Here is a 14,866-nt window from a genome sequence, read left to right as displayed (position 1 = left end):
ACTTTTCTTGCCACATAAATTGAAACAAAAAAAAAAAAAGTGAAACAGTTGACATAAGCAAGTCAATTCAAAGCACCACGGCCGCCATGAGTGGTAAGGAGGGACACAAAAGGAAAAAGAAGTTCGCTCGCAGTCAAACATATTGGCAAACGTGCAATTATCCATGTAACGGGGTCAGTTCCCAAGGCGGTAACAAAACCGCCCGAAGGTGGGACAAACATAAAGCATTTACTGATGTAATCAAAGGATCTTTGATAGGCAAGCCCACGAACGAGTGAAAGTGATGGATGTGGTTAAAACTCACACTGATAGCAACACGTAGGAAAAGAAGCACGTGCGCGTTGCTATGCTCAACAGAAAAATGGCTGTTTTAAAAGCAGTCACAGACATGGTAGTCTGCTGACCACAGCAAGAGGCATTCCTTAGACGGCTGTGATTCATAGTGGGTCGCAATTTGTGACTTCTCATTAATATTCATGAGGTATATCACATTTTTACCTTCTGTGAATCAGGTTTTTGCGAACCTATATATTAATACATAGGCCGGTTTGCAAAAACATTATGGATTTAGTCGTAGTCCGTATGCAATTTCCAAAGACTTTAACTGAATCCATTCCTCATACACCTGTCCCCTAATGCCTCAACAAATTTACTATGGCCTTAAAGAGCCCTTGGCCTGTAAGTTATTGCTTTGAGTATTGTTATCTGTCCAATCTGAAGAAAATAGTCTATGCAGATGTGTTTGGGAATATTCCGGTGCTGTCAGCCATGACTGTTTGGCTGAATTAAATTCACACATTGAATATCACCACCCTGATTACGGTTGGTTGACTCCTCCGTGTGCAGACTGTCCTTGAGGCAGATGTTTGTTGCAAGAATTTACAGTGAAATCGAAGCCTCATATGGTAACAAATTGCATGAATAATTCCTTTTGGCTAGTATGACATTGAACAGGTAGCCTTTTTTTCCTCTTTTCAGATTCATACATGAATTCGGAAATCCTGCTCCCATTTACTAGCTAGATATTCAGAAAACTTTTGGCATCTAAACAGCCCCAAAGAAAGTAGCAGGACTCTGTATTATAACCAGTAATGATTTTTCTGTTGTCTCTATTTTACATTTCGGGAATCTTTTCTCCATCTTGTCTCCGTTCACAAAATCTAAAATATTGACTGAGGGCCTGATTTAGAGTTTAATGGATTGGATACTCTGTCACAAATGTGACAGATATCCTATTTACCATATTATAAATATTATGTATACTGTGGCCCTAGGAATGTGGTAAATGGGGCATCTGTTAGGCTTGTGACTGAGATCCCATCTGCCAAACTCCAAATCAGGCCCTGAGTCGCTCTTAATTACTGCTATTTGTATGTGAGTCCTAGCGTGGGCATTAACTTTAACCTAGCCTGGCGTTCTGACTCTGCTCCCAGCTCAGTCTGTCTGTAGGCTTCAGATGATTCGGATGTTAGTTAGTTGCAAGTGCATACAAATAGGAGAGCACCTGATAAAATTAATTTCTAAACCTTGCACCTAGTGAAAACATTGGTGAAGCTGTAGACTAGTAGCAGCCTAATCCCTGATAACTTCTGTGACATGTTCTTGATTAGTTCATTATCATTTGTTTGTATTTTCAAGTTCTTATGATTGGTTCAAAGTTCAAATGCTGTCCTAAACCAGGAATTGACATTTACTATGTAGACCCACCTTCCCTACTGGTATGTGAATGTGCATGCTGAGCTGCACATGTTTGCTGTAGGTGCACTTGTAGCTAAATGCAAAATAAGACACGTTTGGAGACTTTGGGGAGACCTGGCTTTGTATCTCCACCAGGAAGGAAGGATGATGTGAGCAGTGCTAAGGAGCAGGTTCGTGGATAATTCATTTGGTTTGATTGGCTCACGGGATCTCCACTGAAGTGTATAGGCGTGTGAAATTTTTGTAACTGGAGTTGAAATATGGTCTTTGAAGGGAGAGGAGTGATCCATATGAATACTCTCTTGCATGAGTGTCGTCACCCATCATCATCCTTCACTGCAGCAACCCTGTTGGGTCAAGGCCTTCTCCCCAGAAGAAGGACAGAGCCAAGGGATGGATGGCCAGGACCTAGGCCTTGTCACCGTATTAATATCTGTATCATCCAGCTTGAACGCATGAGAGTCCCCAAGGTGCAAACGACACAAAGGAGGCGCTCAACCTGACAGTTTATGTAGGCTGTGATGGATCAGCTGCAGCAAGTTACTATTAAGAATTGCAGCCCCTTTGGTGAATTATAGCACGTCTGTTGGTGTCTTTGGTCTTCAGGAAGGGGAAGCATGGTATTCTTCCATTGACACCCACAGGCATGCACAACCCTAAGCGAGAGGCCGGATCCTTCCTGCAGACTCTTTTGATTGAATACATCCTTGAGCCCTTCCTTATATTTTTGTTTCGCTTCCCAGGGCAAATGTTTAAATTTTTTATTTTTCCTTCACTCAGTCCAAACACTTTAGGTTATTTATTAAACTTGTTAATATTGATCCTTTTGAGTCTCTTAAGCCAAAAATTGTCATCTGGAAATCCTCTTGCATTGCCGCACCAAAACCCTGAATTTGCATAAATGATATTGTACTATAATATTCGTTTGATTTTAATTTTTATTTAATTTGATGTTGGTTTTTCTTGCCTTGTCAAATGGATTTAACTTCAGTGAAAGATATGGGGGAGTGAGTTACCGTGATGTCTGTTAGACAATGCACTGAGATGTGCACTTTAAGACGTTCAGGCACTTCTTGTTTTGGACTGCTAATAGACTTATATTTGGTTGTACTTAACAGTGACCGATTCAGTGACCAGGTTTTGGAGTCTGGAGTGCCGGTTTGGATGACTCACAGTTTGAGTGAAGGTGCACTTTGGAGCTGTCCTGGGGTGCAGGGGCTGTGCCTTTGAGTAGCCTGATAGGTTCCATAAATTTGCATGCCTGTTCCTGTCTGGAGATGACTGTTATAACATTGTCATTATTGAGGAAATATCTTTTTGCATTACATATGTGCATGGTCCTATACATATTGCTTGTTATGTTTTTTGTTGTGAATCTGATTAGTGTTGAACGTGCTTAGTTTGGGAAGAGTTGTCAAGTTTGAGTGACAGACCTGCATGTGGTATGTACGTGTACATGCTTGGGTTGCATTTAGATGAGTGTACACAATTAAGGTAGCAGTGCAGCATTTGTGAATTTGAAGGGTGAGAGTGTAGGGCCCACCTTTGTTGCAGATATGTGTCCGTGTGCATACAGAGAGCTTTATTACTGCAGCAAGAGCACTGGCGGCTGAGAACAAGGAAAATCAACTGTTTGGGGGCATTGGTGGAAGCTGACGGTGTCTCCCACAGGAAGGAAGGAAGATGCAAGGAGTAATAAATAAATGTAGCAGATTTCTGGATAAGAGACCGGGACACAGCAGTGTCTGAATCAGTGCATGTGCACTGGAATGTATTAGAGTGAGACCTGGTCCCTACAGGACTACTGCCCTGGATCCCTGGAATAGGTGGCAGGAACCCCAACATAAGGCTTTATGTGAGAGGCCATGTTAGTTCTGTCGCTGTACCCCTGAAGAAGGACTGCAAAGGAAAAGAGGGTTGATTGCCAGGCAAGAGTTCTTAATGAGCACCAGTGTCTAGGACTGTTCTGGGCTCCATACTTTGGGGACAGATAATTGGCCCACCCCATAATGTGTGGAAAGAGAAAGAAGGGCATCTGAGCCATCATGGCCAAGAAAGTGAAGTGCAGACTGAAGGTTGAAGTGAGTTGTTGTACCAGTCTTCCCAGAACACTGTGGACTTAACTCATTTACCTTTACCCTACTGCTTCAGGTCTGTGTATCAGTTTCTGGTGGCAAGCTAGCTTTGTGCAGTGATTGTTATTAGTAGGATGCTCAATGGTGGATTTCTCTGACCCTTGAATGAAGATTCTGATTATGCGTTTCCCATTAGCTTAAATACAACCTAATGTCAGTGGTAGTTTTTCCAATCTCCCTATGAGCTAAATCCTAAATAATCAATTAGCCTGGCATGGATCCTTCATTCACGCTGTTATCTATTCTTCTCCACTCAGAGCTCTTATTTCTATGTCTTAGTTGCTCAGTTGTTTGTGGTTCTAGTTTGCTATATTTTTAGTAGTCCTCTCCAGACTGTATATTTAATTTCAGCAGACTTCCTCACCATGTCACAGGAAAGCAGCGTTTGGTGCCAAATCTGTATGACTGAAACAGATTGATTTTGGAGAGTGTAACGTTTAGAACATCAAGACTGTGGTTGCAGTTGCTATTTAAAAAAAAAAAGTTATTTTTAGGATTACTTACATTGGTGCTTCATTCATACATTGCACGTCACGCGTTCTTGCTTCTACATTCCATTAATTCCTTGGAAGCACTCATGGGGACTGTCTTTCTCTTTCAGGTGCAGTTGGAAATCTCTCCCAGCTCCATGAAAGTAAAAACCGAAGACTTTAATTGTCTGAAACTGAGCAATGCGAAGAGATATGAAGTGCTCACTCAGATTCTCAAGAGCCTGGGCATGAAGTGCGAGTTGAGTAATCCACCAGCGCTGACACCTCTTTACCTTCTGACCACTGCAGATGTGAGTATGTCCTTGAGATTGGCAGTGTTTTGCCCAAGAGTGTGGGTGGCGGTGAGTGCACCGAGGGCAAGAGGCCTGAGTACAGTCCTTCTGTTGCCCACCTCGCACTGGAGGAATGGGGTGCATATTCTCAGTCAGAGGAGGAAGGGGCTCAGCCAAAGGTAATGTTTGAAGCAGGCTCAGACAGCAAAGTTGGAGTCCTTCGTTCTGGGAATATCAGAATTGCCTAATAAGGTTTAGTTATGGCATAAAACCAGTTGCTAGATTTGGCCAACTCAACCCATTGTTGTATCAGAATTGATTAAGGATTGTTAACAGTCAATTTTTTTTTCTGATAACCAATTGTATTGATTTCATTTTTAAATTCTTTTTTTTTTATTATATCCCAAATAATCATGAACAATCTGATGTAATTCCAATAGTATCATAAAGTTGCAGCACATATAGTAATACAATAAATATCAATATTAAAAGAAAGAAAAAGAGGCATAGAGTGCAAATCTATTGGATCATAAGTTCTAAACAGTTCATTCCTTTCTTAAAAGCTATATGAAGATGCTGGGTATAAGTTCATAAAATTCCAACAGACAAAGGCTAGGACAACTTGTCCTAGTGTAGCACCATCTAACCAAGGGTTCAGAATGCGACAGGACGCACTATTGCATAGGCCTATTCAGAGGCTAGCCAATTATCATACCCCAGGTGATTAGACAGCCAGTTGATCATAGAAGACCAAACCATTTTACCACGTCTCCTGGCTTGTTTCCCCTTACAATTATTTAATGATCTCTCGAGATTATATATACCCAGCTGACGCCCGAACCAAATTTGCGTAGTGGGGTGCTCTTCCACGCTGTTGTGATTAGGAGCCCAGCCAAATCCATTGAGATGAAAATAAAATATATCTGGTCCAGCTCTCCCTCGAAATGATAGTCATATCCAAAGAGCATCATGACAGGAGTAATATGGATCTCTTTCCTAAAGCACGTCTTCCAAATTAACTCTTTTCCTTCCTTAAATATCTGTAGTTTCTCGCAGCTGTAAAACATCTGTACCATGACAGCCAGACCTGCCCCACATTCAGGGCACTTATCATCCTCCCTTTTGCCCCACCCAAACAGTTTAGCACGGGTGAAATAGAGTCTAAACAGTTTTTTTTAATGCTGGGCTCTCAGACTGGAAGAGAGAAGAACTTTTATTCCCATCCCAATCGAAGTCTGTAGTTCTACATCCTCCTCCCTTAGCTTTTGTGCCCAGCTTGCCATGCAGCTCTAGGTCATCCAGGGCAGTATTTATTAGAATTTTTTAAGTTTGACCAATATTACATCCTGCCCACTGAATAACATATGAGAGGGAAACTATTTCCAGCGAGAGTACACTGTCTGATTTTACCCACAAAATCTCTTACCTGTAAATACTTTAAAAAGCTCCTATCCCCTAACCCATAATCTTGCTGTAGTTCAATAAATGAGCATAGCTGTTCAGCTGAATAGAGACCCCCCTAATTTATTAAGACCAGATTGCTCCCATTGCCTCCCAATCACATCATAGAACATTGTCAGAAATAGCGGAGACCGCCAAATGTGAGTATTCAAGTTGTAACGTTTTAACGCCCAGCAGTTTTTGAGTCTTATTGTACACTCTCCAGCCCGTAGTCAAGATCTTGAACCTCACTTTTTTATAACAGCTAGGCTCAACCAGATGTAGAGGACAACCCCGTGCTGAGCTCCCGAGCGCTAGCTCATAGATAGTAGGGGGCCCTATATTGTCCTCAAACCCAACTCTGTTGCCCCTTTCCGCTGAGAACGAGACCGCCATCTGTTGGAGGAGGGCGGCCCAATAGTAAAACAGAAAATTGGGAACCGCCCAACCCCCTCATTCTCATGGGAGATTTAGAAATTCAAGGGCCTGCCTAATATTCTTATTTGTCCTACAAAATGTATACATCTGGAGTCTAGTTTCCTGAGCAGAGGGCAATCCAGTTCAAGGGGTATAGTTCGGAACAAATAAAGCACCTTAGGCAAAACGGACATTTTAAGAACATTACACCTTCCGATTAGGATTAATTGTAGACCATTAATACGCCTCAAGACAGAACTAATCTTACTTATTAAAGGGTCAAAATTGATCTGATATATAGCATCAACCTTGGGTGTTATCATTATACCCCGATATGTGGCAACATCCACCCCACGGGTATCTATCAAATCGATGTTGTCTGTGCACACAATCTGTGTTTTTCCCTATTAAGAAGGTAGCTAGAGGTTCTCCCAAATTTCCCGGCCAATTCCTCAACCTCGGGTAGTGCGCTATGAGGATCTGAGGGTATTAGTGCAATATCATCCACGTATGCGAACACCTTGGTATCAAACTCATTTATACAGACTGGTTTAGTGATCTAATTTTGAATAATTTGCCCTATAAAAGAGACAATGTACAAGGCAAACAGGATTGGAGAACAGAGGCAACCCCGCCTTGTTCCTCTCATAATGGCAATCCTCACAGATTCTTGGCCCATAATTTGAGGTTTTACAAAAGGGATACAGTAGATTGCCCTTACTGCCCTAATCAACGGTGGCCAAACCCCTTCAGTTTCAAGACTGACCAGAGATAACTCCATGCTACTTTGTCGAATGCTTTTTCTGAATAAAGGAGGATGATAGCCATCTGGGCACCCGTAACCTTATAACCCATAGCTACATCAAAAAGAGTGATAGCACATCTGACGTGATTTGATGTTCCTCTACCAGGTGGGCTATGACCCTCCACAAGTGGACTGCAAAGGTTTTAGTGTATAGTTTAGACTCTGAGTTCATCAAGGAGATCGGACTATATGAGCCTCGGTTGTCTGGAGGTTTATTTTTCTTTTAGGAAAATCACAGTGCCCTGCCAAGATGGAGGGATCCCACCCCCTAATCTCCTAAGAGCAAATCCAGTATAAACTGGGCTAATTCTGGATGCAATACCTTTTAGAATTCGAGGGAAATTATTTCAGGGCCTTCCGCTTTACCTCAGGCCTGGGACTTTAGTGCACTTGCAACTTCTACCAGTGAAGTCATTTGCTGGGTATTTTTGTGGTATATAGCCCTATAATAATCTTCAGAGGTTTTAACAATATCTGCCGGTTCTGTGGCGAATTAACCATCATCCCTTTTAATGCAGCCAATATTTCTATAAACTTCCTTTGCCTAGTATGTAAAGCTGAAAATCTGCCTACTGTCTCACCATATTAATAGCATTCATTTTTATATGCTTGAATTTTTCTGCCGCCAGTATAGTGGCTATTGATCTTAGCTTTTATTACCCCAATTTCTTGTTGGATGTGTAGAACATCTTGTCCCCATATAATCCCTTCAATGTGGTTCTTTTCCAGTGTGACTAGCTGTCCGTGTAGCCCTTGATTTCTGCCTCTTGATGCATCCTCTGGTGTGCAACATAACTGATGCTCTCACCTCTTAATCCTGCTTTAAAAGCATCCCACACCATCTCTGTAAGGAACTCTACATATTCAGGCTAAAAAACTCCTGTACCCATTTCCTCATATACTCTGTGTATTAAGCATTTAGAAGCAATTTTCTATCAAAAGTCCACTTCGCCTGAGGTCTGGATCCTTCCAAACGCAATACTTCCAGAATTAACAGATTATGATCAAAGGAAAGCGTTGGGCGTTTCCTAATGTCAACCTTGCCCACTTGACCAACAGAGGCCAACAAATAATTTAGCTGGACATACTTCTTTTGTGGACTTGAGAAACAAGTGAAGCCAGGGTCTGGCTTCTTCCTGTCATCCCATATGTCCACCAACCCATGACTGTCCTTTAAGGACACCAGAGCCCTAAATACATGTGGCTTTTTCCCATAATATTTGGTATTCTGTTTCCATCCAACATCTAGATGTAGGTTTAGATCCCTACAAACTTTCAGCAGGGTGGGCCAAGTGGCTGATTCGACCTCCAAATCTTCCAAAAATCCGGGATTGTCCTGATTGGAACCATAGATCGAGCAAATAGTAAAACTGACCCCTGCAGCAAAACCTCCCCAGTTGTCGACTAGCTTCCATTTAGCAGGCCCATGATGTCTTTTAGCTAGTATAACCACCCCCTGATCGAAAAAGTCTTAGTACATACCAGCAGAGTAATATCCCTTTACTGCAATCAGCTCTCGCTTTCTCCATGGGATATGTTCTTCCTATTGACAAATAATGTCTGAAGCCAAAGTGCTGAGTATCTCTACTACTCTTTGTTGATTCAGTTTGTCATTTAGGCCAGCTATGTTAACTGGGCAGATGGACAATTTACCCATTTGTCCTGAATTAAAGCCAGAGAAATATGCTAGTACCTGAGTCTTGATAGGTTGGTCCCATCAGATCAACAAAAACTAGCTGCCAACACATCTGAATCATCTTATGATCTGTTCTCATCATTTTGCTTTGTCTCCCACCCTTGCTCATTTGTTGAGATATGCTTTTTCCCACTGCCCCATCTGCTGCAGCCCTTTCACCCCTTCTCCTCCCGCTCTTCCTCCCACAACCAGTACCCTCCCCCACCATGCTTGCCTTCGGACTCACCCCACTCTTCTCTATTTTTCTCCCTCAGCAGGTACACCCCCCGCCCCACTCCACCCATGAGAAGCAAACAGACCACATATAGGTCTGATAAGATCTGAGCAGCCTCTCTGCCCAGTCCCCGGAGCGAGCACATTCTTTGCTTCTGTCTTTACCACCACCTAGATAATCTCCTCATATATCAATTTGTGCAACCCCCACCCAATTATCTGATTCACCTAGTGTTATTATATATATATATATATATATATATATATATATATATATATATTTATACTCTGATATATTATGCATCAGTCATATATTGACCACACAGTCGCCCCCCTTCCACCAAACTGGCTAGCTCACAATTATTATTAATGCATGTTTTCCAAATATTCCTTTGTCTTAACTTAGGATGTGAACACCTGTGTGCTATTATTCCAAACCACCTTCAGACGTGCAGGGTTCAATAGAAAGGCTTGTGCTCCTTTGTCCTAAAATGGTTTGATTAACTGACGGAGGCACTATTGTCGCTCCACATTGATGTGGCAGAAGTCAGGTTTAACAAAAAAAAGAGATGTCCCCAACAGTTCTCTTGTCATTGGGTCTTGCTTACTCATAAATTGCCTGTCTTAACAAATAGTCCCTAATATAAACCGATATTGTCCTAGGTTTTCCTGTGCTTATTTTAGCCTGCTTTAACACCAGGGGAACTCTGTGCATTTGTTGAACCTCTTGGGTCCAATTCCAACCCGACAGTTGGAAGGCTTTTTGGAACAGCTCAACAATAGTTTAATTTCGGGGCCTTCTTTGCCTTCCGTCACCCCTAAAACCTGCAGATTGTTCCGCCGCTGGCGATTTTCTTGATCTTCTATTTTCCATTGGACATCTATTAGCTGGGCCTAGTGTGCATCGTCCTGCCCTTGGATCCCGCCATATCAGACTCGAGACCCAATGTCCTAGTTTCCAAGTCAGTCGATCAACAATAGCAGCGCAGGACTTGGCCTTTTTGCGAATCACTCCTTGCAGTTTGAGTTGCTGCTTGAGGCCTGGAGTTTTCGAGCCTAGTTTCCGCTGTGTGAGACATAATACATTGATAGATTCCTTCCAACATTGGAGAACTAGAGTGGAGTGTCTCCTAAGGGGCTTCAGGCATGCCTCCTACTAAGTGATCTCTTGGAGGCTAGTCCCATTTCCAGCCTTTCCTTTGGTTGCCATCCATGTATTCTTTTTGACAGTCTTGCGGAAGGTTAGCACTATGTCCTGATCGACATCACTTAGGGCATGATCACTAGAGTCGGACTCCCAGTCCCCCACAGACCATTCTGTGCCATCCGATAAAGAGAAAATGGGCTCATTTCCATCCAAATCAGACCAGGCTTTTTTCCCTTACTATTATGGGGACTTCCACCAAGACTGCTAACCTTACAGGAGTTGGGAAGAGGGCACAGGTCCTTGCTGTCGCCGGTGTTGCCAGGGCCTTCCTTCCCCAAAGATTTTGCCGAGCGTACCTCCCCAGTCACGCTCTTAGGACCTACCTCATCACTTTCTCGATGGCACCTGAGGTACCCTTAGTTGAGTGCAATACCGTTGAAGGAGAGGGGTGCTTAACTTGGTGTCCTCTGATTGTTGGCTGCGGTGTAAGTCCTCCTTGGTGACAAGCACTGTTTTTTCCATTTCTTCCCCAACTCCAATTGAATAAACTGATGCTGTGAGTCCTTCAGGGAGTCAGGACCGAGCTCTTGCCCTTCTCAGAGCCAACTTGACAGTTCCTTCGTCTTGGCATGGGTCGGGGTACGGGGCCGTGTAGCAGATACATAATTGAATTATCGGTCACAGGAGTGGGGGTGAGCTCCCTTCTCCTCTCCTTTTTTGCTGAAACCTCTTTTACCTTCAGGAGGAAGGCGATGTCTGCTCAAGAACCCCGCTCTTACAGGAGACAGCTGCATTTTGGGTTGAATTTGAAGCAGCCTTTTTTGAGAGCCCGATGCCAGCTGTCTTGGGTCCCATCTGTCTGGTTAACCAAACACCGACAACACCATGGCTGTGTTAGCAGTCTTTAAAAAGTGCTGTAGTTACCACTGCCAGATGCGCCTAGGTGTGGAGAAGCTTTTTACAGCGGTAGACTAAAACATATTTGTTCCCGCCAAAGTGGCTGTGCTGCATAGCTTGCAAGAGCCAGGCAGCGGAGTCAGTAAGCATAACGCTCCAGGTGGCTTCCCTGCAGCTCTGTGGTCTGGCGTTCTTGAGCCTCCAAATGACTAGCCACAGGGCTGCGTTACAGCCGCATGAACCAGCCGTCATCTTCACAGTTTTATTGATTTCAAGAGCGTACATAAAATAGCACTAAACACAACCATTGTTATTATCAATCCTCTCACCTCACCTCAACTTTCATATAGAAAAACATATGAGCAACCTACATATAACCCCTCAGCAGACAATGATCCAGCCATTTCACTCATATTTGTTTGTGCTTACAAGCACAACCCCTTGCCGCATAAATTGGCTCCTCTTATGTTGTGCACCAGTCCATGCCTGTCTTCCGTTGTTTACTTGTCATTTTCTATTTCTAGGCAGTGTCTCTCTTTGCCACTATTGAGACCATCCCAATTAAATACTGTACTCCCCCCCCCCCCCCCCTCCTTGGCATTGCCGTGGTCGTCCAGCACCCCTAAAAGACAGGGAGAACATAATGGGTTGCCAGCAATTACTGATTAGAGGGCACAGCCATATCATGTGGAAGAAGTCTGCATCTGGACTCGGACAGCGGAAGCAGATGGGAGACTCTACCCTCCCCATGTGCGATAGTTTAAGAGGGGTGACATAGGTACAGGGAAGGTAGTTCAGTTGAACCAATTTGAATGGATCACGGGAGGTGAAGTCTCGGATCCATCGGCCCGTAATCAACAATGGGAAATCGTGGAGGGGGTAGAGGTAGCATCGGTGGACCATCATTTTATACAGGGTTACCTGGCATAATATGGGTGGAAGGGCAGCCCAGCGTTGAAGGTCCGCTTTCGTCCGTGCGAGGAGCTGTGTCATGTTAAGGCCCCATGTTAGCTTGCGGACTAGGGAAATATGAATCCCTAGATATTTAAAGTTAAGCTGCTTCATTGGTATGAAATAGTGCAACTATGCAGACACAGTATCTCCATGGATTGACAGCAACAGGGACTTAACTGAGTTCACCCTGAGACTGGAGGCCTCTTCGTACAGTTCAAGGAGGTGGAGGCAACAGGTCCTGTTAGTTGCAATTCTGTCCTCCATGGAGGCCCCCCGCCCAACTTTACTTATGGTCATTCTGGAAATTATAATCCACTAAAACTATGGGCCTGATTTGGAACTCAGCAGACATTTCTGAAATCGAAATCCCATTATAACCTATGAGATTTAGATTTCAGCAAACGGGCTATCCGTCACCATTGTGACTCATTAACCCGTCCGCCAAGTTCTAAATCAGGCCCTATGTCTTTTTTCAAAAGTTGAATGCACATTCTCTGGGCACTGTGTTTTATTGTTGTATTCAAGAGAAAGTTGAAACACGTGTCAGATAATCCTGCAAAGTTCATTGTAGACTCCCACATGCCCAGTGTTTGTGACTTTTAATTTAGTCATGGTGTAGAGCCTAGAACTGTCCTACACCAATTCACTTTGTGGGTGCCGTGTCTACCAAGCACTGCCTGTGGTATAGGTTAGACACCCCTTTCAGCCCTAAGGCAGGGTGCACTATACCACAGGTGACGACATAGACACTGTAGGGGCATATTGTTCATGCAGCTAAGTCCATTCTTAGACATTGTAAGTGCAGTGTATCCATACTGAATATATGGGCTGAGAATTTGTCCCTACGAACTCCACAGCTCCATGATGGTTTCACTGAATGCTGGGAAGTTTGGTATCAAACTTCTCAGCTCAGTAAACCCACACTGATGCCAGTGTTAGATTTATTTAAAAATGCACACAGAGGGCCTCTCATAGATGCCCCTGAAATTCATCCAACTCTCTAGTGTGTGGCTGACCAGTCTATGCCTGCCTGCCACCACCAGACAAGTTTCTGACCCCATGAGGTGAGGGCCTTTGTACTCTCTGGGGGCCTTTTCTGGGTGGAAGTGCTTCACACATTCCCCCTGCAGGAACAGCAGCACTTGGCGGTGAGCCTCACTGGCTCCTGACGTTTGTTCTGCTGCCTCAGAGCACTCCAGCTAGTCGAGATGCCCACATCCCAGACCAGCCCCACTTTTGGCAGCAGGCCAGACGGGAAAATTAGTAAACATGAGTAGAAGTGTCCACCCCAGCTGGGACCACCCCGAGGGTACCTGGAGCTGAGGTGAACCCTCCCTGCAAAATCCTACAATTTCTTTTGGAGGAAGAAAGCCAATAGGTTTAGGGTTGACCAACCGCTTGATCGCCTGGACCTACGTAGACGACACTGAAACACGCAAGATCATGAACTCCATCCACTCAGGATCCCCTTCAGACCCATGCCCCCACCACGTTTACAACAAAGCCGACTCTACCATCGCCCCCCAACTTTGAAAGGTCATCAACTTATCCTTTGAAACCGCAACTTTCCCGGAAAGCTGGAAGCACGCCGAAATCCACACCCTCCTTAAGAAGCCCAAGGCAGACCCCAACGACCTCAAAAACTTCCGACCAATCTCCCTGCTCCCCTTCCCGGCGAAGGTCACCGAGTAGATCGTTAACGCTCAGCTTACCCACCACCTCGAGGACAACTCCATCCTGGACCCCTCCCAGTCCGGTTTCAGACGCAACCAAAGCACCGAGACATCACTCCTCGCCGCCACAGATGACATCAGACAGCAAATGGACAATGGCGAAACATCAGCCCTCATCCTCCTGGACCTATCCGCAGCCTTCGACACAGTCTGCCATCGCACCCTGTTAACACGCCTCCACGAAGCCGGAATACAAGAAAAAGCCCTCAACTGGATCTCCTCATTCCTCTCTGGCAGAACCCAGAGAGTCCGCCTCCCACCCTTCCGCTCCGAAGCCACCAACATCATCTGCGGCTTACCAGAAGGCTCCTCACTGAGCCCGACGCTGTTCAACATCTACATGGCCCCCCTCGCACAACTGGCCCGTCAGCACACCCTCAACATTCTCACGCCGATGACACCCAGCTCATCGTCTCCCTCACCAAAGACCCACACACCGCCAAAGCCAACCTCCATGAGGGAATGAAGTCCATCGCCGAGTGGATGAGATACAGCCGCCTGAAGTTGAACTCTGACAAGACGGAGGTCCTCATCCTCGGACGCACCCCCTCCGCCTGGGACGACTCCTGGTGGCCCACCTCGCTGGGAGCCCCGCCAACGCCAGCCAACCACGCACGCAACCTGGGTTTCGTCCTCGACTCCGCCCTCACCATGTCCAAGCAGGTCAACGCAGTTTCCTCCTCCTGCTACAACACCCTCCGCATGCTCCGTAGAATCTACAAATGGATCCCGACGGAAACCAGAAGAACGGTGACCCAGGCCCTCGTCAGCAGCAGACTAGACTACGGCAACGCACTCTACACAGGCATCCCAGCAAAAGACATCCGACGCCTCCAACGCATCCAAAACGCCTCCGCCCGGCTGGTCCTCGACGTACCCCGCCGCTGCCACATCTCCCACTACCTGAGAGACCTCCACTGGCTCCTTGTGGACAAGAGGATCACCTTCAAGCTCCTCACCCACGCTCA

General features: G+C 45.0%; 1 protein-coding gene across 4 annotated transcripts in view; it reads left to right on the top strand.

Annotated features, from left to right (window-relative positions):
• HLCS (holocarboxylase synthetase) overlaps positions 1 to 14,866 on the top strand; it is a 678,650-nt gene that overhangs the window by 185,436 nt on the left and 478,348 nt on the right. For all 4 annotated transcript variants that reach the window (XM_069202536.1, XM_069202535.1, XM_069202537.1 and 1 more), the window contains one exon: positions 4,435 to 4,614. In XM_069202536.1, coding sequence (XP_069058637.1) covers positions 4,435 to 4,614 — 180 coding nt within the window. The remainder of the gene's footprint in view (positions 1 to 4,434; positions 4,615 to 14,866) is intronic.

Source organism: Pleurodeles waltl, chromosome 8 (genome assembly GCF_031143425.1).
Source record: "Pleurodeles waltl isolate 20211129_DDA chromosome 8, aPleWal1.hap1.20221129, whole genome shotgun sequence".
NCBI classification, from domain to species: domain Eukaryota; kingdom Metazoa; phylum Chordata; class Amphibia; order Caudata; family Salamandridae; genus Pleurodeles; species Pleurodeles waltl.
This window is presented reverse-complemented; position numbering and strand designations above follow the sequence as displayed.